The 27,872-nt window shown below is 59.5% G+C and overlaps 2 protein-coding genes across 9 annotated transcripts; one reads left to right on the top strand and one right to left on the bottom strand.

Annotated features, from left to right (window-relative positions):
• TNFAIP8L1 (TNF alpha induced protein 8 like 1) lies at positions 1-13,744 on the top strand. 5 transcript variants are annotated; one of them, XM_026019215.2, is made up of 2 exons: positions 1-98; positions 11,440-13,744. In XM_026019215.2, the coding sequence occupies exon 2, from the start codon at positions 11,445-11,447 to the stop codon at positions 12,003-12,005; it is 561 nt and encodes a 186-aa protein (XP_025875000.1). In that variant the 5' UTR covers positions 1-98; positions 11,440-11,444; the 3' UTR covers positions 12,006-13,744. The 5 variants fall into 5 exon arrangements, with proteins under 5 accessions (XP_025875000.1, XP_072577817.1, XP_072577813.1 ...); XM_072721716.1 differs by lacking the exon at positions 1-98 and adding an exon at positions 484-588; XM_072721712.1 differs by lacking the exon at positions 1-98 and adding an exon at positions 1,255-1,506.
• Positions 13,658-27,652, bottom strand: MYDGF (myeloid derived growth factor). 4 transcript variants are annotated; one of them, XR_011994501.1, is made up of 8 exons: positions 27,392-27,592; positions 26,285-26,335; positions 20,770-20,881; positions 20,009-20,070; positions 18,355-18,436; positions 17,013-17,085; positions 15,359-15,780; positions 13,658-14,883 (listed from the first exon to the last, which is right to left on the bottom strand). XR_011994501.1 is itself a non-coding variant. In XM_072721717.1 (7 exons), the coding sequence occupies exons 2-7, from the start codon at positions 26,308-26,310 to the stop codon at positions 15,701-15,703; spliced, it is 435 nt and encodes a 144-aa protein (XP_072577818.1). In that variant the 5' UTR covers positions 26,311-26,335; positions 27,392-27,608; the 3' UTR covers positions 13,658-15,700. The 4 variants fall into 4 exon arrangements, 2 of the variants coding, with proteins under 2 accessions (XP_072577818.1, XP_025875001.1); XR_003238180.2 differs by lacking the exon at positions 20,770-20,881 and having other exon boundaries at positions 27,392-27,651; XM_072721717.1 differs by having other exon boundaries at positions 13,658-15,780; positions 27,392-27,608.
• Positions 27,653-27,872: the final 220 nt, after the last annotated feature.

Here is a 27,872-nt window from a genome sequence, read left to right as displayed (position 1 = left end):
GTCCTCCCGCGCGAGTCCCGCGGCGGCCGCAACGGCCCCTCGGAGGCGGCTGGACGGAGCCTCGACGGTCGGACCGACGGACAGGCCGCGGAGAGCAGGTGAGGGAGCGATGCCGGGGCGCCGTGCACCCGGGCGCGCCTCGGGGGCCACCTGGACGCCCTGCCTGCCTGCCCCGGTGCCCCCGCGCCCCTGCCCGTCCGTGATCCTGCGTGTTTCCCTCCGTGTCCCCGGCACTCTCTTGCTCTTGGCTTAGGGGACGGCAGGTGGGGTCTGAACTGCCCTCCCGAGCGTGCGGCTGTGTTCTGGGACCAGCGTGCCCCCACCCCCACGGGGACTCATGGACTCTGCCCCTTTCACCGTGCAGGGTGCCAGGTGCTGGGGCCTTCCGCCAGAGTCAGGAGGGCCTTCCAGGTGGTGGGCAGCCTGGCCAGAGGTGTGGTCACGGGGATGTGTGTGGCTTCTGGCTGGTCCAGGCTGCAGGAAGCGCCACCGCCAGGCCCACCCAGACTGGCCACCTGGGAGCTCCCCGGTGGCCCGAAGCCTTGGCCTCAGTGTTGTCGTCTGTGAATTGGGACTGTAGCTGCCGAGGTAATTGGCAGGTGACCTGACCCAGATCTGCATGCATCAGGACGTCCTCTGTCCTGGGGGCTCTCCAGGAGGAGGGACAGCCCCAGCTGCAAACAGGCCTCTGGGCTTGCTTCCCCAGCATATCTGAGTCCAGCTGGGGGACTCGGACGCCCTGGGGGGCCATGGTGGAGGGAGGGCAGTTCAGCCTAATGGTTGGGGAGTTCAGACCCTGGAATCAGACAAATCAGCTCCTGCTCCCCCACTCCTGGGCTACCCAAAACAAGTCATTGGATTCTCTGAGCCTCATGTCCCTTTCCTTTCCTTTCCTTTTTTTTTTTTTTTTTTTTTTCTTAATTCATGAGAGACTGAGAGAGGCAGAGACACAGGCAGAGGGGGAAGCAGGCTCCCCACCAGGAGTCTGTTATGGGAATCAATCCCAGACCCTAGGATCGATGCCTTGAGCCAAAGGTAGATGCTCAACCACTGAGCCACCCAGGTGTCCCTCATGTCCCTTTCCTGAATGGGAAGGGACATAACTCCTGAGGGGGTGGGTGGGGGGAGAGGGCTGTTTCCAGGTTAAGTGCAAGAATGTGGACCCTGCCTGTCTCCTCCTGGCCGTCCCTCTCTGCCCCTCCCTCACCCTGCTCCAGCCCTACCAACCTCCACCTCCCCCAACGCGCCAGACATGGTCCTGCCCCAGGGCCTCCACTGCCACGCCAGGTCCGTGGGCACCAACTTTAAAGCATAACCAGTTGCTAGATGGGCTGGGCCACGGCCTGCCAGGCAAGGGCTGGGCGGCTGGGAGGAGCAGAGAGGGGCCGGCCCAGGGACGCTGTGCCTATGGAAACCAGAACAAAGAGTTGTCGCCCCAGCCACGCAAACACCTGGGCTCTGCTTCTCCCCCTTGGCAGGCCTGGTGGCCTGGGATGCTGCTAGTGGGTGAGTGCCCAGACCCCTGGGGGGGGGGGGGGGCAACGGCGGTAGTGGCGGGCTTGAGCCCTGCTCTGATGAGGGTGGGAGGTCCCTAAGCAAATAGATGAGTCAGACAGGTGCAGACTGGGGGCTCTGTGGTGTCCCCTCCTGTGGTGTGGTCTTGGGCAGGTCAGATGCCCTCAGGACCTGTTCCCTCATCTGAGGCCTGGGTACAACTGGGGCCTTTTGGTTGCTTGGTGATCTGATGTGGTGGGTTTGAGAGGCTTCAGCGTCCCTGTCTGTCCAACAGGGCCGGGAGAGGGTGCCTGAGGACAAAGCTCCAGCTGTTGTGGGGGAAATGTCCCCGCCCAGAGGCAGATGCTGAATAATGGCTGAGGCTTGTCTGGGTACAGCCCCAGGTGTTAGGGACATGGGGGAGGGTCCTAGAGATAAGCAGCACTTGCACCTCCCCTGGGCACCCCTCACCCCCACCTCCCACCGCGAGACAGCTCCCTGAGATCCCCCACCTGAGCTTTCCTGGAAGCTCCTCTGGCCAAGACCTTGGGATCCTCTAAGACTCCGTTCTCTGGGCCTCATTTTCCACTTCTGTCCAATGGGCTAGTGGAAGTCGGGGAACATTTACCTGGGGGAGCCCCCACTCCAGAGGAGCTCTTGTTGTACTACTACTATGTGACCTTGGGCTATCTCTGTCTCTCTCTGGGCCTCAGTTTCCCTGGCTGACAGTGGGGCCTTTGGATGAGCTCTCAGACTCTATGTCCCTCTGGTACTGGGAGGTCATTTCTTCATTCAACAGGTTCTGAGCACCTACTGTGAGACAAAGCCTGGCGCAGGGCGCCGCCGACCCAGCACTGACCGGGGCCGCGCCAGTGCCCTCCCTCGCGTGGCTTACAGATCAGACTTGGGAAACATAGGTGTTCGTGCAGGAACATCATTCTGCTTAATTGTAATGGCGTGAAGGTGACGAGACAGATGGATGTGGAAGTTAGCCTGGGGCATCTGGGAGGGACTCCTGAGGAGGTGACATTTGAGCTGAGGCCTGCAAGACAAGAAAAAAACAGCCATGTGGAGACCTGAAGGGAAGGGCCTTCCAGTCAGAAGACACAGCTGGTGCAAAGGCCCTGAGGCAGGCCGGGGAGGGGGGGCGGCACCTGGAGTTTTGGAGGAATAGTGAGGAGGCCCATGTGATTGGAACCGAGTGAGTGAGGGGAAGAGGGTGCGGGGCAGGTCGTGTAAGATCCTGTGGGCAATGGGAAGAATTTGGGCTTTTACCCCAGAAAGGGGAGTGGTGGAGAGCTGAGGGCCGAGGACCTGGGTCCTGCCGCAGGTGCTCACTGGTGCCCCCTGGTGGCTTCTTCGGGGAGGACGGATGGGGAAGTGTGAGAGCAGGAGCCCCGTAGGGAGGGCCCAAGTGGGGCGGGGGACTAGGAGGACTCAGGCAGGGGAGAGGGGAGCGGTGGGTGCAGCTGGGGCTCACCTAGGGGCTGCGTTCCTGCCGTGGGACCCCGAAGCCTCCTCCACTTGCTGCTAAACATCTTCTGCTTGGCCTGAGCCTTTTCCGTGGGCTGTGCTCCCCCAACATTCACGCTTGGCCCCAAAGCCCCGTTTCAGTGGAAGGAAGTCTGACCATAGGTGACTGTCCCAACTCTGAGACAGGTGGCCAGACCCTGCTCGTCCTTGGGGCGGCCCCCCCAGGGCTCTGGAGAACCCAGTTTGAGACCCCGAGCCCCTCAGACAAGCAGGTTCCTCTCTTCCTTTCGCCACATCCAAATCAGGCACCGACTGTGAGGTCCGAGCGGTGGTTAATGAAAATGGGATGCAGGGGAGGCCCCGGTGTCGGCAGGGGGATCCCGTGGGCACAAGGACGGTGGGGGCGTTTGCTGCTGTGGCCAGAGGCCTGGGGCCCCTGAGGCCACCCCGGGCCACGGTGGCCAGGGCTCGGAGAGGTGAGATGGAGTGGCGGTCCGGCCCTGCTGAGCTGGTGCATCAATTATTGACACCCTTTGTGTGGGACATGAAGAATTCATGCGGCAGGGACGGGCTGCCCGCGGAGGACGCCCCGGGGCTGCTGCAGCTGCTCGGCCTTGCAGAGCCACCGCTGCCTTGTCAGGAACTTTCCGGGCGGGTTGATGAACAGCCATGATTACAGATGACAGGCTATGCGCTTAGGTTATATTTAAAATGAGGATATAGACTATTATTTGGCCATAAAAAGGAGCGAGGAGCCCACACGTGTCGCCCCAGGGACAGAGCCCGAGCCCACGACGCTCGGGGCGGGGTGGGGAGCAGACACGAGAGGCCCCAGGGCGTGTGAGTCCCTGGGTGGGACTCATCCGGGACGGACTCCTGCATGGACGGGGAGGGGGCCTGGGGGGGCCGGGGGAGGGGGCTGCTGCTGTGAGATGGGGTTGCTTCTGGGGAGACAGAACAGCCTAGAACTGGACAATGGTGAGGGTTGCACAGTCTGAGTATTGAGAGGCCACTGGGCTGTACACTTTGAAAGGCCACATTTTATGGCACGTGAATCACACTGATAAGACTCGGAAGAAAGCAAAAGGTCATGAATGGTCAAAAATCCTAGCTTTCCCCTTTCCCTGCCATGTTTTACTACGATCTGTGCTCCCGAGGTCATTTTCGCCCGTCGCGTGTTTGGTGGGAAGGGTGGGCGGCGGTCCCCCGGCTGTCCCCCGGCTGTCCCTGCAGCCTCCGCTGACATCCAGGCAGAAGGCTGCGCTGGCCCGGGCGCCGGGGGCCTTCCCGCCGGGGCCAGGCCACCGCTGCGCATCCGGGCCTCGTTTGTTCTGCTGAGCATCTGGCCCAGGCGTTGGCCAACTTCTTCTAGGAAGGGCCGAGAGCAAATATTCTGGGGGCCCCGTGAGCCGCCCGGTGTCCGCCCCGTCTGTTCCAGGCTGGCGGCGTCCCGGGAGACGGCAACTCACCGCGGGCACCTTGCGAGAATGCGTGGCCTGGGTGGCATCTGCCCCAGAGGGTCTGGGTGGCTTCTTATGTTTGCAAATCGGGTGGCACACCCCCTGGAGCTCAGGATGAACACGCGGATGTGCGTGTCAGCGTCTGTTTGCTTTTCTCTGGAGAGCGGCCGGTTTATGAACCGATTGGGCTCGTGGGGAGCGGGATGCGGCACTGACCGGGCCCCTGGGGGCTGAGGACTCTGGGGAGCAGGATTTCCTGCCCCCCCACCCCCCCACCCCTGATCGCTGTCAGCCGGTGTGGACAACCAGGAATGCGGGTTGGGGGCCCCCTGCGGGGCGGCTTCCTGGGAAGGTGCGAGGACCAGGGCTGGGGGTGGGTTGCAGGCGCTGGGCTCCCGTGGAATGGGGGGAAGGGGGGTCTCCCACCCCCACCGCCAGGGCCTCCCCCTCCCGGCCGGGGCAGCTCTCCCACTTCCCGCTGGCATCGCCCGGGCCGCCGAGTGCGCTGGGGAATCGGTTAGTCACTCAGCAGTCACGCAGCGAGGCTCGGCCGCCGGCGCAGGGCTGGGACTGTGCACCCCGGGCCTGGCATCGGAACCTACGTCCTGCACCAATGGGCCGCACAGGGGACTGTCACAGACAAACAGGGCGAGCGGGAGGGGACCGGGAGTGAGTGATGTGGGGTGTCGAGGAGCCCCTCGGAGCATGCCCCCTGCTCCCGACCCCCGCAGAGCACCCTGAGTGCGGGAGCTCGCTGAGCCACCGCCCGCCTGGAGGACGGGTCGCCACCGTCACCCCGGAGAGCTTGGACCGGCTGCTGGTTTGGGGGCCGAAGGGACCGGAAAGAACAGGGTCCACAGGGTGGGGGGACCTTTCTTGCTGCGTGCCCCTCACCTCTCGGGGGGAGGCCCAGGGACAGCCCTGCCTCCTGGCTTTGCCCCCACGGGTGGAGGATGCTGGGGCAGCGCAGAGGGCAGCTGCCAGGGTGTTTGGGAGCTGGAGGGGCCAAATGGGGACAAGGACAAAGTTCCTGGTCCCAAAAGGTGAAGTGGGGTTGGCAGAGGAGGTGTGCACTGGGCTCCACAGTCCTGGGGAGGGGCAGGGCATGAGCCAGCAGGGCCAAGGACTCTGTACCTGGGCACCCAATTCTCAGATGGGAGAGCTGTCCCCAAAGGCGTGGGACCTGCCTGGGGCCCCTGTGGGGAGATGTCAGGGCTGCAGGAGGACAGGGACAGTGGCCTTCACTCTCTTGCTGCTCCCCTAACACACCAGGCGCAGTCCTGCCCCAGGGCCTTTGCACCAGCTGTTTCCTCTGCCTCACTCACCTTTCCCCCAGGCCTCATCCTTCCTGTCCCAGCTCCGGTAGCTCCACCTCAGTGAGGCCTTCCTGACCATCCCAGCCAAGGTCCCCTGCTGTCCTTGGCTGTCACCCTCCGCCCTTGGCCCTCATCTCTGAAACTGTCCTGTTTGTTTTTTGTGTTCACTGGTTTCTAGTGTCTCCTCCTGCCAGCAAGGAAGACGCCTCTTAGGGGGCTGCTCTGGAAATCTGGAGGGCTCTCTCTCTGCTCGCGGTGACAACAGGATGTCCCAGCGTCGGGGGCAGGGAGCGGGGACACTAGGCATCCAGCCATGAGCCTGGAGTAGCCCCTGACCCCACCACTTCCTAATGTGCCACCGGAAACAAACTGTTGAGTAGGGTTTTGCACGGTTTGAATATTCAGTGACTGTTCCAGAAATGCAAGTCCCGGGTAAGTTGAGGCAAAGGTGGCCCTTTGTGATAGGAATTGCAGCTGCTTGCTCACTGCGGCGCCGCACGTGCGACCTCTGCGAGATGCACTCTATCCTCGAGCGGTGGGCGCGAGCTGCTAAGGTGGGAAGTTCTTTCTGGCCAACCCTCCGTTATCGGGCACCCACTCTGTGCCTGGCCAGGTAGCAGTGATTCGCGAATCCCACCCTGCGTGATCCTTTTATTTCTGTTTGTGCTACAGTTTGGGCCAAATCCTGATTTTTCAAATGTTAAATTTGTTGAACATTGTAAATGCGAGGCATAAAAAAATGAGGCAGAAAACATAAAGGGCATGGGGTATAAAAATATATTTTTTATTAAAATATTTTATGTATTTATTCAAGAGAGATACAGAGGGAAAGGCAGAGACACAGGCAGAGGGAGAAGCAGGCTCCCTGCGGGGAACCTGATGTGGGACTTGATCCCGGGACCCTGGGGTCACGCCCTGGGCCGAAGGCAGATGCTCAACTGCTGAGGCGCCCCTAAAATACCTATACTTAATGTATACATAGGGAGTGTTCAGCTTGATGACATATGACCCACATACCATAGAATTCACCACTTTAAAGTATTCAACTTCCAGAACATTCCCTCTCCCTAAAAAGCAACCCCACCCCATCAGGTGTCACATCCCCTCCCCCAGCCCCCAGCCCCCACAAGCCTCTTTCCCGTCCATGGAGGAGCCCGTCCTGGACGTGTCACACGCATGGACTGACACCCATGGGGCCTCCTGTGTTTGGTCCCTCCCTGAGTGTCGTGGGATTGGGGTCCGTCCCCAGGGTGGTTTGTGGCGCCCCTGTTGGCTGCCGAGGGACGTGCCCGTGCGTGGAGCAGAGGCGTTATGTTTGTCCCTTCACCGTTGATGGACGCTGGGTTGATTCCAGCCTGGCCGTATGAACCAAGCTGCCGTGCACGCGCGTGTACAAGTTTTTGTGTGATCTGCGTTCTCGTCTCTTTCGGGTGGCTACTGGGAGCGGAATTGCTGGGTCACGTGGTGAGTCTGTGTGTTGGAGGAGCTGCCAAAAAACTGGCTTTCACAGCAGCTGCCCCACTTCCCGTTGCCCACAGTGGGGCTGGGGCCGCGGTTTCCACCCGGCCTGCCGGGCGCTCGTGACACCCGTAGCTGGGCCAGCAGCCACCCTCGTGGCGTGAGGCAAGGCCCTTATGGCGTTGACTGGCATTGCCCTAGTGGCCAGTGATGTTGAGCATCTTTCCAGCTGCTTGTTGGCCATTTATGTCTCCTTTGGAGAAAGATTCAATTTTTTAAAATTGAGATATAATTCACATTCCATAAAATTCACCCTATGAAAGTGTACAATTTGCTGGATTTTAGCGTAATCATAGAATTGTACGGCCAGTTAGCTTGATGGCTTTTTACATGTGTATAGACCTAGATCAAGATGCAAAGTGTGGGATGTTCCAGACCCCTTCCCTGGTCTACTTGCCTCACACTACCACCTTTATACATTTATTTTTTTTTAATATTTTTAAAATATTTTATTTGAGAGAGAGAGAGAGAGAGAACGAGTAGGGGGGAGCTGCAGATGGAGAGGGAGAAGCAGTCTCCCCGCTGAGCAGGGAGCCCAATGAGGGGCTCGATCCCAGGACCCTGGGATCATGACCTGAGCCAAAGGCAGACACCCAACCGACTGAACCATGCAGGTGCCCCTAAAGATCCTATTGGGTGTAAGTGGGGTTAAGTGTGTTGGGTGTAAGTAATCTTCACACCTGACATGAGGCTTAAACTCACAATCCCAGTATCAAGGTCCCACGCTCTACCCACTGAGCCAGCCAGGCGCCCCTATTTTGTGTTTAAGCTGATGGGTGCAGGCAGACGGTGGTGTCTGCGATGCCATTTCATTCAATTGAATGAATTGGGACCCAAATCATTGTGTAATAACCAGGTGGCTTGGGTGTAGAAGGCTGGAGCCCCCCAGAAGGCAGGGACAGGATCTCTTTGGGTCATTGCAGTGTCCCCAGTGCCTGGGACACAGTCGGTGCTCCATAAATGCTCACTAGTGACTGGATGAGTGTTCTAGCCCAGCCCTGGACCCTCTGCCGGGCTCCTTTAGCTTTGATGACAGTGGGACGCTCGGGCACTGGGTGGACGGGGACCAGGGACGCTGAGTGTCTGGCTCGAGCCCCTCGGCGGCTCCTGGACGGCCATGCCCCAGAAGGGCTGACGTGGCGCAGCCTGGCCACCTCCCGGCTTGCCGGCCCTCAGACCTGGGCGAGTGAGCAGGAAGGAAGGAAGGCCGGGGTTTATTTTCGTCTGCGGCCTGCTCCCCCGGGATGGGAGTCATCTCCTTGTCTGCCTGCCTGGGTGGGGGGTTTCTGGCCGAACAATGGGTCGGGGGGGTGGGTCATGCAGCTGGGCTAGCCCAGGTGTTAGCAGGTCTGGGGCCCGCTGGAGGGGTTAGGAGTGCGGAGGCCCGGGGGGAGGCTGCAGCTGCCTCCGCCCACCCCCCGAATCCCCCCACCCCCTGGCCTTCTGGGCACAGGAGGGGGGCCTGCTGGGGGCCTGGCCCCCCTCTGGAACCAACACACTCAACCAGGACTTGCAGATTGGGAGGCCAAGGCCCAGAGAGGGACGGAGCCGCCCCGGGGTCACCCAGAGGCCAAGGCAGGCAGCAGGCCCCGGGCTCAGGGGGGGTCCGCTTCCGCTCTGAGCCTGTTTGTCCATCTGTAAGCGGGGGAGGCTGAGCCCAGGGCCCTGGGGGGTTCCTTCCCGTATGTGAGGTTTGTGGACATCCTTTCCCTCACACATTCAGTGAGCACTTACGGAGCGCCTGCTGTGTACCGGGCCCTGGGCTGACCACCGGAGGCGGCATGTGAACAAGGGAGACCCAGCCCGGCCTCCCCGTCAGGCGAGGGGGCGAACAGCGAGATCAAGGTGTGCAAGGCCAAGATGGAGCATGGCCAGGGTGCCATGGGAGCCAAGGGGCAGCTGGCCCAGCCTGGGACACGCAGGACGGCCTCCGGGAGGAGGTGACCATGACGCTGGCACTTGGATGAGCAGTTAACAGGATGAGTAATAGGGAGGTGCTGGGACAGGGAACAGAATAGAACTTTCTAGAGAGAGTGGTGGGAAGGCATCTGGGAGGCATAGGCACTCCTTGTGCCAAGTGGCCAGCCTGAAAGTTAAATCCAGGCAGGCCACTCAGCCCCTCGCCCAGGGAGAGCTCACAGCCTGGGGGGCATTGGGGTTGGCCGCAAGCTCCGGCCCTAGGACAGAGTTAGTTTGGACTTTCCCCCATTTTACAGATGAAGAAACTGAGGCACGGCGTAGTCGTGGTGCTTGACCAAGCGGTCAGATCTGGGAGCAGGCCCTAGGTACTGGGGACCTGGCACTGAAACAGCTCCCGGCCCTCGAAAACTCGAGCCGATTTGCAGGCATCACGTGGGGAAGGGGAGACAGGCACACAGAGGCAGGCCGCTGCCACCGCCGTGTGGCCTTGGGGACGTGTCTCAGCCTCTCTGAGCCTCGGTAACTTCTTCAGCAAACTGGCAGCCAGCCTGCTCCCCGGCGGAAATGACGAATCGGGCACCCGCTGCCGGCCCAGGCCTGCCACGTGGTGCTGAGTCAGCGGCAGCCCGCTCTGGCCCAGGCCCTGCGCTCCGGGGGCCCGCGTGGGAGGCACAGAGGGCGGCCCCGTTATCCCCGTGCCCACCCCGACCTCTGAGGCCAGGCCCCGGGGCAGCCCCGGGGGTGGGCCTGGTCTCGGGGCGGAAGCGCTCACAAAGAGGGCTTTGTAGGGGCTCTGGGGGCTGGGTGGGCACCCACGTGGCCTTCCTGGGCTGACCGGCCTGGGGCCGTGGGTGAGGGCGGGGGGTGGGCCTCAGGCTTGCCTCGTTCACTTTCCCGACGTCTCCAGGACACGGTGGGTGAGGAAGCAGGCCCCTCGCCTCCCCTGTGGGCCGGGCTACTGCAGGCCAGGTGGGGAGAGGGGCCCGCTGGAGGGGGCAGGGCAGCGATGGGGGTGCCTGGGTGCCGCGTGGCCAGGGAGCTGCCCCGTCGCCATTGGGTTGTTCATGGATGGCCTCCTAGAGGAGGTCGTAGCCAAGCCGAGCTGGGGAAATGAAACTTCGAGAAGAGGCAGGGCTAAGGGGCTGGGGCTTTGGGGGATGAATAGGAGTTTGCCAGGGAGGCTGCAGGCCCCCGAATGAGGGGTGGGGACGGGTCCTGGGAACTACGGGAGCTGCCAGCGGGCGCCCGGATGCGCGGGTGAGGAGGCAGTTGGGCACCGCAGGAAGGAGGCCGGAGGGGCGGCTTCAGAGCCCGGGCCCTCTGCAGGAGGGCAGTGGAGACGGTGAGAACACAGCCCGCAGCCGGAGGCCCGGTCACGGCGCCCGAGAGCTGGCCTGCTGTGCCAGCCCTTCCTGGGCGGGAGCTGTCCCTGGTCAGTGTCACCCCATCGGGAGGCGTCGCTGGAGCAGTGTTTCTAGAAGCCTCATGCGTGGCCACCCGGCCCAGGCGGCTGCCCACCTGACCCGTTCCGCGTCCGCTGTGAACGCCGGGGGATCGGAAGTAACGGGGCTCGTCCACACTAACAGCCCCGGGTCTGGGACCACGTCCTACTGAACTGCAGGATGGCGGCTGGGGAATGACAAGCTGGACTTGGGGGGCACGGAACCTGCCAGCGATAACTCACCCTGAGCCCCTCCTCTGCCCACAGCGACGATGTGGCGGGTCTGGGGGGCTGGGGCCAGGGCCCGCAAGTAGTCGGCTTCAGAACGTGCTGCCCAGGTTGCACGTTCACCATTAGGCATTAACTCCTTTGACTTAACACCCACCTTCCTCTTCCTTTTTTCTTTCCTTTTCCTTCCTTCCTTCAGGAACGAATTCCCTGAGATCCCTTAGGGCCCCCGGGTCACCGTCTTTTCAGTGTGACTGTGATCTTTCCCACAAGCCTTCTTCCTACGTAGGTGTCCTGCCCGGATTTGTGCTCTGCGCTCTAACTACTCAGAGCTTCCCTCCTCCAGGCCGCCTGGGTGGGCCCTCCGCCCACTTTCTCACCTGCCCCTCCCTCCAGGAGGCCGGCCTGTGCCCCGGCATCTCTGGGGTGCCCCTGCATTGGTGTCTTGTCGCTTGAGGGTACAACGTGTCACGTGTCCCTGACCCGCCCGGGCCCCGCACCCAGCCCTGGCGCCCGGCAGGTGCTTCCACGCAGGCTCCCGCCCCTGGGACCGTGGGGACTGACGCCCGTGCGCCTTTCCTCCCGGCAGGGCCGATGGACGCCTTCAGCACCAAGAGCCTGGTCCTGCAGGCCCAGAAGAAGCTCCTGAGCAAGATGGCATCCAAGGCCACCGTGGCCGTGTTCATCGACGACACGAGCAGCGAGGTGCTGGACGAGCTGTACCGTGCCACCAAGGAGTTCACCCGCAGCCGCAAGGAGGCCCAGAAGGTGCTCAAGAACCTGGTCAAAGTGGCCGTGAAGCTGGGCGTCCTGCTCCGTGGCGGGCAGCTGGGCGGCGAGGAGCTGGCGCTGCTGCAGCGCTTCCGCCACAGGGCGCGCCGCCTGGCCATGACCGCCGTCAGCTTCCACCAGGTGGACTTCACCTTCGACCGGCGCGTGCTGGCCACCGCGCTGCACGAGTGCCGCGACCTGCTGCACCAGGCCGTGGGCGCGCACCTGACCGCCAAGTCCCACGGCCGCATCAACCACGTGTTCGGCCACTTGGCCGACTGCGACTTCCTGGCCGCGCTCTACGGGCCCACCGAGCCCTACCGCTCGCACCTGCGCCGCATCTGCGAGGGCCTCACCAGGATGCTGGACGACGACAGCATATGACCCCGGGCCCGGGTTTCCTGCGGGGCGGGGGCGGTTCGAGGATCTCCTTTCTCCCATCCCATTCTGGCCAAGGCCCCGGGACACGTCCCCTCGGAGACGATGCTGATCCGCTGGAAGCAGCAGTGCAGGGCCCCGGGTCCCTTCCGCCCCAATTCCGGAGGAGCCCGGCCCGCCCCTCCAGCCACTGGATGCCTCTGAAAGCTGGCGCTCGCCACTTAACCACGTTAACGATGTTGCCTGTTCCTTCCAACAGGGTAACGATGAACCAGAACCAGGGAGTGTTAGGGGGTGAGCTGCATCTCCCCGAAGTCTTTGAGGTCCTAGCCCCCAGGATCTCTGAATGTGACCTTATTTGGAAATAGGGTCGTTGCAGATGTACCTAGTTAAGACAACACCACGCCAAGTCGAGCTGGGCCCCTGATCCTTGTAAGGGGGCGTTCGGATGCAGATAAGGCCGTGTGAAGATGGGGGGGGACGCTGCAGGGTTGTGTCTACAAGCCAGGGAACCCCCGGGACTGCCAGCAGCCTCCAGAAGCCAGAGGGACGCCTGGAGCGGCCGTCAGGAGCCAGCCCCGCTGACACCCTGACGGCCGACTCTGGCCTCCAGAACTAAGAGGGAACACATTTCTCTTGCTGCACCTGCCCAGGGGGGCAGCGGGGTGCACTCAGTTCCAGCAGGGAAGCTGTGTAGGGAGCCTAGGAGAGTGCTGGGGTGGCTGCTATCGGTAAGGACGCCTCAATGGGGTTGGAATTGCAGCCCTGACTCCCACGGGGAGGGGACGGTGTGCCCCCGACTCAGGGCTCCAGCGTAAGGCCATCTGAGATGCACGCCCATTTTAAGAAGATTTCATTTGCGTTCAGTCGGCCAACTGTTTTTACGAGACCTCAGAAAGCAAACCTCAACAGGTTTTGGCTTTGGGGACACCCAGAGAATGCAGGGATTCTCAGCTCAGGGTGCAGATGGACACACGGGGTGTGAGCGTGTATTTGTGATTCTTGTCTGTCAGGAGGGGCGTGTGTTTCAGCAGGCCTGCGGCAGGTGGGCCGAGGCAGGTGGGCAGGTTATTCGGGGCACCCGTGGGACTGGGGGGGAGGGGCATGACGTCTCCTGACGAGTGTTGCAGACCCAGGTCTGTTGGGCAAAGCTTTCACACAGAGCCCTGCAGGCCTTTGTAGGCAAGACGAAGGGACTGGTCAGCCCTGTCGCCCGAGGCAGCGACATTATTCAAAAGCAAGGACACTGCGTACCAATCCAGGTGTGGAGCTCGCCTCCAACACTCGCCTGAGCCCGCACCGCCCGCTGGTGCAGCCGCGTGGCCGCTGCCGCCCTGGCCGCCGCAGTCCCCACCACACCCTTTCGCCTCTGCTGCCCCCGCGGCAGGACGGCCTTTCTCTGGTTTCTGCTTCCCCAAGGAAGCCAAAGTTCTCCTGCCCGGGAACCAGCTGTCCCACCTCTGCCCCACCCCAAGGAGAACCTGCCCCCCCCCACCTTCTGTCAGGAGACAGATCTTCACGTTCGAGAACAAACGTGCACTCTGAGCACCCGAGAGGCCCCAGGGGCTTGGAAAGCCTCCGTCCTCAGCTTGGCACACCGAATGCATCAACGTGCATAACACTTTGTTCTTGTGTCCTGCTGGGCTGTCCAGCCTGTCTTGACTCTTCATACATTTGAAATTTAATTTAGAAAAACCAAAGCGCTACAGAACTATTTAAATAAAAGCACGTATCTTCCATTTGCATTATGTGGAACTAGCGATTAAATTGCTGGTGCCGCCTGACAGCTTTCCCTCGCCCTCCAGGGGCTGCTGCCTCTTGACTGAGCTCGTGGGTAATGTCACGCGCCTGTGGTCCCTGCTGACAGGTTCAAGTCCTGCTCCCCGGGGCTCCGGGGGGAAAGACTCACGGGCCTGCAGAGCTGGAGCTCGGCCTGTGCACGCCCAAACCAGGTTCGGTTCAGCTCCCCATCATGGCTAAAGCCCCCGGGGCCAGGGTGGCTGCCTTCTTGAGTCTACCTGAAAGCTACCTAAAGGCGCACAGATGGCTGGTGTGGGCACGGGCCACTGTGTGTCCAGATGTCCTGCCGCGTCCCGGGACACAGCACCCACGGGCTCTGCATCCTTGATGGGCCCCTGGGATTCAGAAGTGGTAAATGGTTCCAGGCTGACCATCAAGGGTCGGGCCCATGTGACCCCCAGCACCCCCGGATATGACATCACTGCTGCCTTGTTTCTGCAGGGGGCCCCGGGCAGCCAACCACCTCCGGGGTGCTGTGGAGACGCACTGGGTCCTTCAGTCCACTGAACCCCAAAGCCAGGAGCAGCAGAGCTCCTGGCCCTCACTGGGGTCCCTGTGCTCACCTGACCTCAAAGTGCATCCGTTCCTGAGTGGGACGAACACCGCCCCACTGTGGACGTGTGTGCCCTTAACTTCTCTCACTAGTTGGCGTGGCATGTGCATGTGTGCTGGACAGGGAAGGCGGGCAGACTCTTTCCTCCCATTATCTCCAGGGTCGCAGGGAACTCTGAACTTGTTATGTGCTGTGAGGACAACTGTTCTTCAGGCTCCCGAGTCAGTAGCTGCCACAGGTGTGGATAGGGTGCAAGTTCCACTCCACTTCTGACAGGTGTGCAATCTGGAGCAGGAACCCTAACACCCGCTGCTTCTCTGACAAGTGGGATCACCGCATGGCCCTGGTCCTTGGGCTGGCACGAGGGAGGCCAGGGAAGGGAAAGGGGAGGAGAATCCCCCATTGATCCAACACAGTGATTCTGATGAGCAAGGACTCTGGTTCACAGCTGAGGGCTTCACAGTTTCTTCTCCATTTGCTTGCAAGAAGGTCCGGTCAGAGGCCAGGCCAGGGTCAGACGCCCAGGCTCCGCTGTGGGGAGACCAGGGCCCGTCTCAGTGGCTGGGGCATTTGGGAGTTGTATTTATTTATCTTGTTTGCCTCTGGGTGTTTGTGGTTGGAGGTGTCTCAAGTCGCCATGTGCAATCTGGCTTCAATAAGATAAGCCAAGCCAGCCAGATGCAAAAGAGGTCGGCCTTGGAGCGCTCACCCTGTGCTGGGGCCACCCGTGTGACCTGCTGGGTGTAGCCAGGCCTGCCCCACGGGCTCAGGGAGATCCAGGCCTTGGAACCCAGTGCTTCTGCGCCTGCAGACTCCAGGTGCCTGCGGTGGCACAGGTTGGCCGTCTCCAGCAGTGAAGGCGCGTGCGGGCGGCCAGCCCCTGCTGCTGCCCCTGGGCCCCCCGCCCCGAGTACCCAGACAGGCAGGCACCAGTGCCAGTTGCCAAGTCTGTGTGGTTGCTTTTCAACCATCTTATTTAAATGTGAAAGAACATTTAATTTCTTACCAGTTAGTCTGGAAGAAGGTCCCCTGGGAAAACTGTAAGAAAACAGTTGGCTCGGGGTCAGGGCAGCAGGATTCCTCTCCCTGGGAGTGACCTGGAGCCTGGCCTGCTCCACAGGGAGACAACGCACTGGCTTCAGAGAAGCTGCGATTCCCCCCGGGAGCCCCTTCACAGGCCCCAGCGCCTCTTTTGACAAGAAAGACGGGCAGTGGGTCTCAGACCCTTGCTCCATGTTCTGAGAACATCAACCAGTCCCCCCTAGAAAACCAGTAACATGCCAGCTCTTCCCGGGCCCAGCTCCTTCAGCAAAGATGAGGAAGAGCCGCCCCCGGGCGGGCCTCCTGGTCACAGCTCACTGCGGGATGCCTTGGCCACGATCACCAGCTTGGACAGCTCGGCCTTGAACGCCCCGGGCCTGTGGGACACTGCAAGAGAAGAAGCACGCGGTTGGGCCCTCGCTACTCCAGACGCTCTGGGTCCTGGGCCGGGCCGGGGAGCAGTCCCCAAAGTGGACTCAACCTAGAAAGGTCCCCAGTCCTGAAAGTCTTATGGGTGAGGGACCAAAGAAAAGAGAGGTTGGCAAGCCTGTTATGAGGGCAGCAGGAGGCCTCAGGAAAGTTGAGCGTGGACAAGCACTTCTGCCACGAGGATGGGTGGGGGTCAGGGTGGGGCTGCGCACCTCCTGCTCCCACTGGCAAACTCATCTAAGGCATCTATGGCACCTTTCCAGCAGGACCTGGGAATGCGGCCCCCACTGCCGTTCCCCAGGGGCTCAGCCCTGCCCCTCTGCTGTGCACCCTGAACTCAAGGCTCTGCTGGCCGCCCCATCTCCTGTCCTGGGAAACTCTACTTGGAACAGTCCCCACACCCCTGTGGACCTGCAGGGGGGGCAGGGCTCCTTCCAGACCCAAGGCCCCTCCTCCCAAGAGCCCCGCTCACTGTACCCCCAATGCCATCCCCATGCCTGGTGATGCCCACAACCACAAGGATCCTTCACCTCAGGACCCCCAGGGCTCCCCGAGACATGGCTCCACTCCCACGTCCATCGTCAGAATCACTCACCACCCCCTTGCTCTCACACAGAGAGCCTCCCACCCATCCATCTGCTCAGCATCTGCCTGGCAGGGCTGACCATGGCCCCCCAGACTTCGCAAGCATCGGAGCTGTTCCTAGTCACAGAACCCAGGACAGCCAGGCTGTGTGGATGTCACAGCCCCCTCGCCCCCTTCCAGGAGCAATCCTGCTGAGCGTCCCTAAGGGCCCCAGGAGATTTCACGCCCGCAGGTCCCTGGCAGGAGTTGGCAAAGTGTGGCCTGCGCCACGAGGTAAGGGTGGTTTCTACGTTTTAGATAGCTTTAACCAAAGTCAGTATTTTGTGACATGTAATTCTCCTTTCCGTGTTCATAAAACAAAGTTTTATCGGAATGCAGCCATGCCCATCCGTGACCTGTGGCTTATGGCCTTGGCCCTCCCAGGTTGAGTCGTCTCAGCAGAGGCTGTCGGCCCCACAAAGTGGCAAATGTTTACCAGGGGCCCTTCACAGAATCAGTTTGCAGCTGCTAGAGGCCATAACCCGGGGCGCCGGCCCTCTAATGGGGGTGCGGTCCTTCCGTGCCTGACGACCCAGGGTCCATCTCCATAGGCCTTCCTTACATACCTGCTGTCTTGGTCACTTCAAATTCCTCGCTTTTCAGGGGGACATCGCTTTCTCTTTCAAACGCAGCTTTAGACTGAAAGAGAACAAGCAGAAACTTCTCTACTTGGGAAAGAACACGATTCGGCTGCTCTTCTGCTCCGGGGGCAGCACAGGCTCCAGGGACGCTTCTGCTAAAGGAGCACGCGATGCTCTCCTACACACTAAGAGAATCCAGCAGAAGCGGTGGTTAATCCACTTAAGGGATTGTCAACTGGCTTAAAGCTCCATGCCCGCGCTGCCGATCCCCGAGGAAGCTATTTTCCCCTTCAGCGAACATATGGGAACGACACGGGCAGGGCAGTCGCTGGAATGCAATTTTTAAAAATCAGAGTCGTGTCTCTTTCAAATCGGCTAAATATGAACACTAAAGTAAGACGGGAGCCCAGAGCACCATCAGATGAGGGGCGTGGGGGTCGGCGGCGTGAGGGCTGGAGTGGCCACACTCCCCTGTCCTGTAGGCAGGCGCCCGCTGGGGGGAAGGGACTCTGCAGACGTGACAAAGTCCATCAGGAGCGGACTTTCGGGAGGTCATCCTCTGTGACCTTGGTGGGCCTGATGCAATCAGTGGGAAGGGCCTTCAGAGCAGAGCCAGGCTTCTGGGAAGGAGAGGTGCCCCTAGGGGCAGTGCCCCCACCTCCCCCGCCCCTTGCCAAGGGGCCTGGCTCGGGCTGTGGAACCGCCCTGCCAGTCCCCTGGGGTGAACCTAGTTCCTGGCAACAAATCTCTTAATGCCTATCCCCAAGGCTCTGCTTCTTGGACTGATAAAGTAGTTTCCAATCAGTTTCTGACCCAAATGCAGATGCAAGGCCTGGGGGAGGGGCCCGGCCCTGTGGCAGGATCCTGGTGCGGGCCATGGGGGGCCAGAGTGTGGCAGAAGGTGCTGCAGGGGCTGTGAACCCTAGGTTATGGGAGCCAGCCCACCCCCCCCCGCCCCGTGAGCAGGCTGCCTGCACTCCTGGGTCCCCTCCTGCCCTTGCCATCAGTGCTAGTGTCCTGGGGCCCCTCCCCTCTGCTTCCTGCCGACCTTGTAGCAGGGGGCACATGTGCGAGGCTGGCAGGTGGTAGGACAGGGAGCCAGGTGTTCATCTCCTGCTCCGCCTGCCAGTCTCTAGGGGTTGGCTGGGGCCCACTCTGGGCTCGGTGCCACCCCAACCCTGGCACTTCTAGGCCCGGGGTCTGCATGGTGTCCCACGTCCTCTGTCACAAAATCCTGCTCTAAGGCTTGGTGTCCATCTCCTCACTTCCCCAGCCTCCCCGCCGCTGCCCCAGGGCTGCCCCCCTTCCACGCACGCCCCACACTCACGTAGGCCATGCCGTACTCGATCTCGGCGCCCCGCACCTCCGCCTTGAACTGCGTGAAGTACAGGTAGGACTTGCCCTGGGGCCTGCGAGGGAAGGGCAGGCAAGGGGGTCAGCCCTAGCCTCCTCGACATCATCTCTTCTTCCCTCTTTACTAGAACATTCTCTTGGCTCATTTACATTCGTTGCACCTTCTGAGTGCAAGCTATTCTAGGACAGGGACCTCGGGGTCACTCACTGGATGCTTTTTCCAGTGCCAAAGACATTCCAGGTTTTGTGCCAGGGACCAGGGAATGGCAACATCCCAGGGGGGCAGGAGTACAGGAGTTATCTAGGCAGAGGAGGGACAGAGCTGTCCTGTGGAGAGTACCAATGGGGGCATTTAAAGAACCACCAGGTCAGCATGGCCAGGGCAGAGAGGAGCTGAGGAGGACGACTGGTGGCAGCAAGGGTATGACCGTGTGCGCGGTGGGAGCCCCATGTAGCCACGCACAAAGAGCAGTGCTGGGGGCAGGGGTGGGAGGCACCAGGATGACAGGAAAGCCGTGCTTGGGGTGCCTCAGGAGGGCGGGGGAGGGGCAGGTCGAGGGAGCCTCCTAGACCTTCTAAGCCCCAGCAGCTGCCCTGGGCCTGGTCAGTGAACATCTGAAACTGGGAGAACAGCCCATATAGGCATGACCTCTCGCTGAGCAGGTGGCCCTGCAGTCAGCAGGGCTCTGGGACTGAGCATGGCCTGAGGCCTGTGTGGCCTGGGTCTGTCCACCAAGAGGGCTGGTGCTCATGTGCCCCATGATTAGGGCGACCCCAGGGGCTCCCTGCCTCCAGGGTGCTTCTCTCGGTGGCCAGGGGTCAGCAGACAGGGTCTCCTCTCTGCGGGGCTAGGAATGGCCCGATTGAGATGCCCTGCTCCTGGCCCCTGGGGCCCCTGCCTGCTGCCAACAAGGGCCAGTCCACGGAGTGGATGAGAATGTCCCCCAACACCGCCTAGGAAGCACCTGCTGTTTATAAAGCATCCAGCAGAAGACTGGGGTGGTGCCTACAAGTAAGATTAGAACGTGTGTGTCCTTTGAGTCCAAGTTGCTGCCACGGCCTCCAAGTGACCTGTCCCCCTATGCTGATCCCGACCCGAGGGTGGAGCCACGGCTTAGACTTCTGTGTATCCCTCAAAATGCCTGCACTATGCCAGATCCACACCCAACGCTGGAGGACTCGGTTCCAGGCCGTGGAGCCCAGGGGAATGGGGATATGATGTGACACTGCTGCGGCGCCCACCTCCCCCCTGGGCTGGGCACCCCCTGCCCTCTGTCCCTTCTCGGGTCCAGCGCTCACTCATGCCGCACTCCAGGTGGTGGGGCGATGACGGCTGGGCAGGGAGGCTGAGGTTGACGATGTCAAGGAGCCCAGCCCCTGCCCCTGGTGCTGCTCCCACTGCCTGGACAACACTCCTCACCTCCCCCCGCCCCCAGCAGTGCCACACCCCCTCTCCCACCTGCATCTGCGTGATGTCTGCCCCAGCCTGCGCCCCTAAGGGATGCGGGACCCTGTGCTGCCTGGCCCCCTCTCCTCTGCTGCCTGGGGGTACCACGAGCAAACACCCCAGCAGACATCATGAAGTGCCACCTCCAGTGGCGGTCCAACCACTGGGACCCCAGGCTCACCTCCAGATGGTACAGGTGAAGTGCTGGTGGTCTTCGCTGGTCCCCAGACTCATCTGCCACTTCTGGGGAAGAGAAGGAAGATCAGGTCAGCCCAGGACCTGCAGGCTCCCCGAGAGGTTCACGTCTACTTCCTTTCCTGGGCCTCCCGGCTGGAGCCAACCTCAGGGCTGGGGAGACTCTGCGTGACACAGTGGTGGGTACGTGTCCTCATACATCCATCAGTACCCTCAGGGGATGCGGCACTGACCGTGAGCCTGAATGTCAGCTACAGGCTTGGAGCAGCCATGACATGGCTATGGGTTCAGCGACTGTCACAAACGTCCTGCTCTAGATGGCGGCTGTCAATGACAAGGGGGGCTGTGTGTGGGGACCTAGGGGCATATCAAAATTTGTGCCTTCTGCTCACTTATGCACTGAATCTAAAACTGCTCTAAAAAATCAAGACTATCAAGAAAAATAAACACTAACATTAGATATTTAGGTGTTTTTCTCTTTCAGAGATATGAACGTGTCAGCTTTTTAAAAAACAAACTAAAAGGATTAAAACATTCAAAGACTTGGGACGCTGGGTGGCTCAGCTGGTTAAGCGTCTGTCTTCGGCTCCAGTCATGATCCTGGGGTCCTAGGATGGAGCCCCCCATCGGGCTCCCTGCTCAGCGGGGAGCCTGCTTCTCTTTCTCCCTCTGCCCCTCCCCGCCCCGCTTGCGTGCTCTCTCTCAATAAATAAAATCTTAAAAAAAAACTTTTAAAGACTGACTTACTTGAGAGAAAGCGCGCATGTGCTCATGAGCAGGGAGAGGGAGAGAGCATCTCAAGCAGACTCCCCGCCAAGTGTGGAGCTGGATCCCACAACCCTCAGGATCATGATCTGAGCTGAAACCAAGAGTCGGAAGTTCAGCTGAGCCACCCAGGTACCCCAAAACGTTAAAACTTTTTTTTTTAACTTTTAAGTGATCCCCGAACATACCACTACCAGTTTCCTCTCATTTTCAAAGCCTCTGAAAACCTGGCGAATGGAAACAGACAGCTACTGCGGGTTCTGGGGTGCCTCAGGCATCAGCATGATTTGCCAGTAACGTGAGAGTGTACAGTTCCCTCCCTGGAGTAATCATATACTCCTGGCACTGGTACTCCGGGTTTAACATCAGAGCCTCTTTTAATAAGAACAAAACCATTTTTAGGTTAATTACAATGGGAGTAAATGGTCACCTAGATGCTGTCTGCCTGCAGCACAGATGTGGGAACCAGTGATTCTAGAATGACAAAGGGACGGATGAGGGCCACACCCGCGCACTCAGATTTCTTTCCCTCCCTGTCTAAAAACACCTGTCTGTGGCTCCAAGGCCTGTGAGCACCTGGAGACAGTTTTATGCTAGGAGACAGAGGAGAGGTTTTTCTACACTCTGAAAAAGTTTTTTTTAAAAAAATATTTTATTTATTTATTCATGAGACAGAGAGAAAGAGAGACAGAGACGCAGAGAGACAGGCAGAGGGAGAAGCAGGCTCCATGCAGGGAGCCGGACACGGGACTCGATCCCGAGTCTCCAGGATCACGCCCTGGACTGAAGGCGGTGCTAAATCGCTGAGCCACCAGGGCTGCCCTCTGAAAAAATTCTTGAAAATGAGGCAAATATTTAAACGTTGTTTAAAAAATGACGAATGCAAACAGATTTAAAACCGAGTTTCTTAGCAATAGGATCAACATCCCTGAGTGGCCTTCAGTTACATGAACTTGAGTGTGGTCTCGTGGCTGCAGGGCGTGGTGGCAGATGGTAAGGCTCAGGTTCGGGCATCAGACATTCATGTGAGTGTGTGTTCTGGGGCCATCCTGAACCCTCGGGGAGCTTGGCACCGATGACATGTAACTGGTAGCTGCGATTAGTTCTTATTAAGATATAAATGACAGTGGGGAAATGCGCCCGTTCTAGTGACCATTCTAGGAGCTCTGACAGATGCTTCTAGTTGCACGTCCACCACCCAATCAAGATACGCACCAGTTCTCTGTCCCTGGATCCCTGGCCCCTTCCCTTTGTAGTTAACCCTTTCCTGCAAATTCCTGGTAAGTGCCGACCCTGTCTCAGTCCCCAGCGTTGTGCCTTTGTAAAACTGTCACCAGAGTGGAATCAGACGGTGTGCAGTCCTCCTGGGTGTTTTCACCTAGCGTAAGGCACTGCTGCTGCCTATGCCCACAGTTCATTTATCCAAAAGCTTCACTGAGAAATATTTATATATACACAATTCACCCCTGCATAGTATATGATTCTGTGCTTTCTAGTGTATTCAGAACTCTGCAACCATTACCACCGTATAGTTCCCGAACATTCCATCACCCTAGAAAGAAGCCCCATCCCTTCCCCTCCCCCAACACCCACAAGCCCCCTCCCTGTCTGTGGAGCCCGTCCTGGACGTGTCACACACATGAACTCGTACACTGTGTGGCCTTCTGTGTCTGGTTCCCTCCCTGAGCGTCATGGGCTCAGGGTCTGTCCCCGGGGCAGCACGTGTGGGAGCCTTTCTCCAGTTCACGGCTGAGGGACATGCCCACATGTGGGGGAGACACTGTGTGGCTGTTCACCTGAAGGGCTGTTTCCACTCGCTGGCCACTGCGATCCTGCTGCTGTGAACGATCACATACAAGTTTTCATGTGGGTGAGTCTTCGTGACTAGTGGGTAGACGCCAGGCAGTGGAAGTGCAGGGTTATGTGGTCAGGGTATGTTTAACTTCCTAAGAAAGGGCCAGTTTGCATTCCCACCAAGCACGGCCAAGCTTTCCGGCTGCTCAGCCTGCTAGCGGGCACTGAGAAATCATGAGTAACCTTGTTCCTACTAACGCCTGATGGCACTGGCTCTCGGGTGACCCTCTGCAGAAACAAACGATTATCGAAGGAACAAGAGAGGCTGCTCTCCCTCAGAGGCCCTGGCTCCAAGCTGTGTGAGTGGCACACCCGCACACCCACACCGGCCACAGGTCGTCCTGGGAGCCGACTGGGAGCTGGGGTTTCTCCTCTCTGATGACAGCTCTGCAGAAATGCCACCGGGGCCTCTCGGGACTTCCCTTTCAGATGCTCCGAGGGCCATCTAGTAATGCCTCCCTGTATGTCTCCAGGCAGGAGCCACAGAACGTCTCAAACCCTCCCTGCACATTCACTGAGAACCTAGCCTGTCATTCGCCTCTGAGAAGGCAACAGAGAAGCGGCCAAAGAGCCCATGGGTTCCGGGTGCCCCGTCAGGCTCCCGCAGCACCACGTGCCCCAGCAGTCAGCTACCTGTGGTCTCTGTCACCGTCCTGGATGGCTGCTGCCACAGCAAGGCTGTGCCACAACATGTCTGCTTTTCTTAGGTGACATCCTCAGGATGAACCTCCTCTTCCAAAACAAACGAATCCAGTCTCTTGCGGGAATTATGACACAACTGCTATTCCGAGACAAGGCTCCAGCCTGTAGTCGCCCCAGCCGGTGTGAATGAACTTGGCTCTCCCTCCCGCATTGCAGCAGCAGACGATCCACCTCCAAGTTTAGTCCGGGGGTTGGGATGGGGGAGGGAGGTGTATGTGCTCTCTTCAAAGCTGCTGGTGACACCGGGTTAGGAGCAGAGCAGTGGTTAGGGGTCCGTGCCCCCAGGACCTTGGTCACTTCCCAGCTAAGGGAGCCTGGGTCTCCGTGTCCCCATGTATGAAATGGGGTGATGCCAGAACCTTATGGCCTTTTGGGGTTGTGGAGAGGGAGAAATGAGATGTGTGCGTGGCTTAGTACAGCGCGGGGCACCTGATAAACGTCATGGTAGTGCTGCTATTCGGTTTACTGTCCCATAAATCTATCTACACAGCAGAAGAGGCATCCAAAGGCAGCCACGCGGAAGAAGGTATTGGGACTGGTTCTGGGTGCTTCCAGCTTGGAAGGCTGGACTGATGGGCTCATGACCAGGACCATCATTTGGCTTCATCGGATAATGGAGAGGACTATCTGGAGACACGGTGAGGCCTGGAGTTGTGGAAGGAAGGCGCAGACAACTGCAGGACGCCTGCTGTCCTGCCGACAGAGCAGGGCTGCTGTCCCTGGCACTGCTGCCAGGGGTCATTGGCTGTTTTGCTACATTTTGTTAAAATACTGTCACCAGGAATCATTTACTTCCAAACAAGATGTATCTAAAACAAGTCACTCTTGCCCAGAGGTTTCCAACTAGGGATAATCCTGTTCCTCGGGGAACACTTGGCAATGTCTGGAGATGTTTTTGGAAGTCATGACTGGGGTGCTCCTGGCACTGAGTGGGTGGGGCTGGGGAGGCTGCTCCGGGCCCCAGTGTCTGGGACAGCGGCCTCAGAGAATGGCCCAGCCCCAAACTCGGACGTTAACGGGGCCGAGGAGGGAGAGAGATCCGCTCTCTGTCCATTTCAACATGCTGTCCTGAGTGGGAAGAGAGAGGGCAAAGAACTGGCCTGAAGTTCTAAGCACATGAGAGGTTCCCCAGCAGCCTCCATCTCTACAACCCTACACTGTCAGGCCACACAGACTGTTCTGGAAAGAAAGCAGCATTTTCTAAAGTCTGGTTGTGGGAAAGCAAAGCACAATTAGGAACAAAAAGATCGGGGGCAGCTCCTGGGGGGCTTAGTTGGTGACATGTCTGCCCTCAGCTCAGGTCGTGATCCTGGGGTCCTGGGATCGAGTCTTGCCCTGGGCTCCCTTCTCAGTGGGGAACCTGCTTCTCCCTCTGCCCCTCCCCCTGCTCATTCTCTCTCTCTAAAAGACGAAAAAAATCTTCAAAAAAAAAAAAAGATGGCTTTTACTGATTTTTATAGTGATGAATTCTTTTCATTTTTCTTTTATTCTTTCTAACAATCTTGAGCAGGAAATTCATTTGTGCATCTTCCCAAACACTTGCCACTTTCCCTTCTGATAAGACCGGGCAACAATATTGAGACAGAACTCCACTCCAGCACTTTACTCTCAGAGCACTTCGTAATGGTGCGTCACTGCTGCGGCGGCCATCACACCACAAACCTGCCACATCACCACCACTACTATGTCTTCTCTCCCAATTCTGGAGGCTGAAAGTCCAGACCAAGGTGTCCCTGGGCTGGGCTCCCTCCGAAGGCTCTAGGGCAGGACCCCTCCTGCCTCTTCTGGTTTCTGATAGCTCTGGATGTCCCTTGGCTTGTGGCCGTGCCCCTCTGCCTCCACACGCCTTTTCCTCTGTTTCTTCTCTTTGTCTATCGAATCTCCCCCCAAGTGTCTCTTGTAAGAGTAGCTGCCACTGGATTTAGGGCCCACCTCGATAACCCAGGATGATCTCTTCAAGGCAAAATCCTGAGCTTACATCTGCAAATATTTTTTTCTCTAAATAAGGTTACGTTCAGAGGTTCCAAGAATTAGGATGTGAAACCATAACTTTCAGGGAAGGGGGGTCTCGTTCAAGTCACTACCCTGTGTGATAAATGGCCACAAATTTAGCAGTTCAACTGCCCACTAATCAGCCCTCAGTCCCCGAGGTAAATGCTGGCCATGGCAGGTCCTCTGCTCAGAGTCTCACAAGACTGGACTCAAGGTGTCAGCAGACCGCACTCACTCCTGCCTGAGGCTCAGGGTCCTCTTCCAACTCATGTGCTTGTAGCAGAACTCAGTTCCTGTGATTGTAAAACAAACCTTGCCACCAGCCACGGGCTGCCCTCAGCTATGAGAGGCCACCTGCGCTTCTCACCATGAGGCCCCGCACAGCCAGCAATGGAGAGTTATGCTTTTCTTATGCTTCGGATCTCTCTTATTTCCTCTCTGCCACCAGCTGCAGGAGAAAACAGCCACCAAGAAATGGGGACCTCAGTCCTACATGGGAAGGAACTGAATTCTGCCAACAACTTGAACAGGCCTGTAGATGAGAGCCCCACCTGTTAACACCTTGATTTTGGCTTTATGAACTCTGCAACTGAGCTGACTGCGGCTTCTGACCTCCAGGATTGTGAGATAACAGACGGGTGTTGTCTTAAGCTGCTTAGTTTGTCACAATTTGTCACACAGCACAGAAGGCAAATAAAATACCCGTCACAGAGGCTCATGGGCGCAGCACATCCGCATCCCATGTGCCTCTTTCCATCCGGACATGTTCTCTCTGTGGAATTACAGGGGGAATCTGCCATCACTAGTTACCCAGAGCCCTATCTTTTACTGGTTAGGCAAGAATAGCTCAACGAGCATAAGTTAATGCAGGTATGTCCCATCTCCACTGTTCCCCCCGAGAGCATCTCTCCGTGCCATACAAAACCATGTGGAATTTTGAACAACTCACCTCGTTGGTCCCTCCTTGAGAAGCATAGGTGAACGCGCAAGTGTATTTGTCCTGGAGGATGGAAGGTGGAAAAAAGCTTGTTAGGAGGTAATCCTTAGTGCTTTCAGCAGAGGGTCTCAGGACGCCCTTCTAAGATCCAAAATCAAGATCTGGCTTGGGGATCTCAGGGGCAGGAGGCAGAGCAAGACTCCTGGGTGACGGAGGCCAGTCCCACAAGCCCTCCTGGCCTCCCCGACAGGGAGCTCCTGACTCAGGCTTCTGGGGGATGAAGAACAGGAAGGAGTAGGTCCCACAGCCTCCAAGCACGCATCCATCTAGGCACACGGACTCTGGAATGGAAGCAGGACACCAGGAGGCCCATCTGTGCTCTGCTGCGGGCCTCAGACAAGTGAACACTTTCCTTTTTTAAAAGATTTATTTATTCATGAGAGACACACACAGAGAGAGAGAGAGAGAGAGAGGGGCAGAGACCCAGGCAGAGGGAGAAGCGGGCTGCCTGCAGGGAGCCCGACGCGGAACTCGATCCCACGACCCCGGGGTCACGCCCTGAGCGGAAGGCAGACGCTCAACCGCTGAGCCTCCCAGGCGTCCCTAGTGAACCTTCTCTGAGCCTGTTTTCTTCGTCTGCGAAATGGTCCTGGCAAACCCAGCACTTGGCGCAAGACCCGGCTATAGGAAATTCCTCAAGAGACAGCAGCTATTGCCATGGGCTACACAGAGGGGAAAACCAAGACGGAGGGGAAGGGCTTCTCCCACAAGCTGTGCTGGCCTCACACCTCCACGAGAGGAGGACCTCGAGCAGTGGAGGCCCGTCGGAGCTGCGGCGGGGCCCAAGGGCCTCCAGCCTCCCCGGCCCCGGTGGCTGGGGCCGCCTGGGCTGCACCGGTGCGAGGAAACAGGGACTGAGGCCGCGGCCCCCGCCCCTCCGCTCCCAGTCCCCGACCCCAGGAGGCCGGGCTCTCCGAAGTCCAGCCGCCCCTCGGGAGGGCCGCGCCCCCCGAGTCCCTCCCCAGCTCAGCCTCCGCCCCCGACGGTCCGCGCCCCCTTCTCACGACCCGCCCCCAACGGCGCCACCCCTCGGGCTCCCGGGGCGGCGGCGATACGTACCCCCGGGCCCACGCTCTGGGAGAAGGAGTGCACGACGCCGCCAGGTCGCACGTCAAACGCCACGGTCGTGGGCTCGGACACTGCCCGCGCCGGCCTCAACGCCACGGCCGCCAGCAGCAACGCAGCCCACAAGCTCGCGCTCCCGCCGTCCCTCCTTGCGCTGGGCGCCGCCATCTTGGGAACGCTCCGCAGGGCCGGGGCGGCGACGGGACGCGGCGAGGGACACGTGGGGCGTCCGCTAGAGGCCACGTCGGCGGCGCCGGGCCACGTGACCTGGCGCGCCCCGCCTCCTCCACGGCTGGGCCGCCATGTTGGGGCGGGGCCTGGACTTTCAGGGAGGGGCCCCGGGGTGAGTGGTCCTGCGGTGCGTCAGTGGGGCAGTTCCTACCCCTGACTGACCCTGCAGCTCTTCCAGTTAATAAACGTAGGAAGTTCCGTCAGGAAGGAGGGAAATGGACGATGACCAGTGGGCAAATAGCTC

Source organism: Vulpes vulpes, chromosome 9, assembly GCF_048418805.1.
Source record: "Vulpes vulpes isolate BD-2025 chromosome 9, VulVul3, whole genome shotgun sequence".
Classification (NCBI taxonomy): Eukaryota; Metazoa; Chordata; class Mammalia; order Carnivora; family Canidae; genus Vulpes; species Vulpes vulpes.
Note: the sequence above shows the minus strand (reverse complement) of the source record. Positions and strands in the feature narration are given on the sequence as shown.

Bases quoted from the DNA above. Each gene is read 5' to 3' on its own strand.
- MYDGF (XM_026019216.2), bottom strand. From the start codon at position 27,565: ATGGCGGCGCCCAGCGCAAGGAGGGACGGCGGGAGCGCGAGCTTGTGG. The intron at 20,071-26,284 runs GTGAGTTGTTCA...TCTCTTCCCCAG, and splicing joins CTCAAGGAGGGACCAACGAG to AAGTGGCAGATGAGTCTGGG. The intron at 18,437-20,008 runs GTGAGCCTGGGG...CTTCCCTCGCAG, and splicing joins TTCACCTGTACCATCTGGAG to GCCCCAGGGCAAGTCCTACC.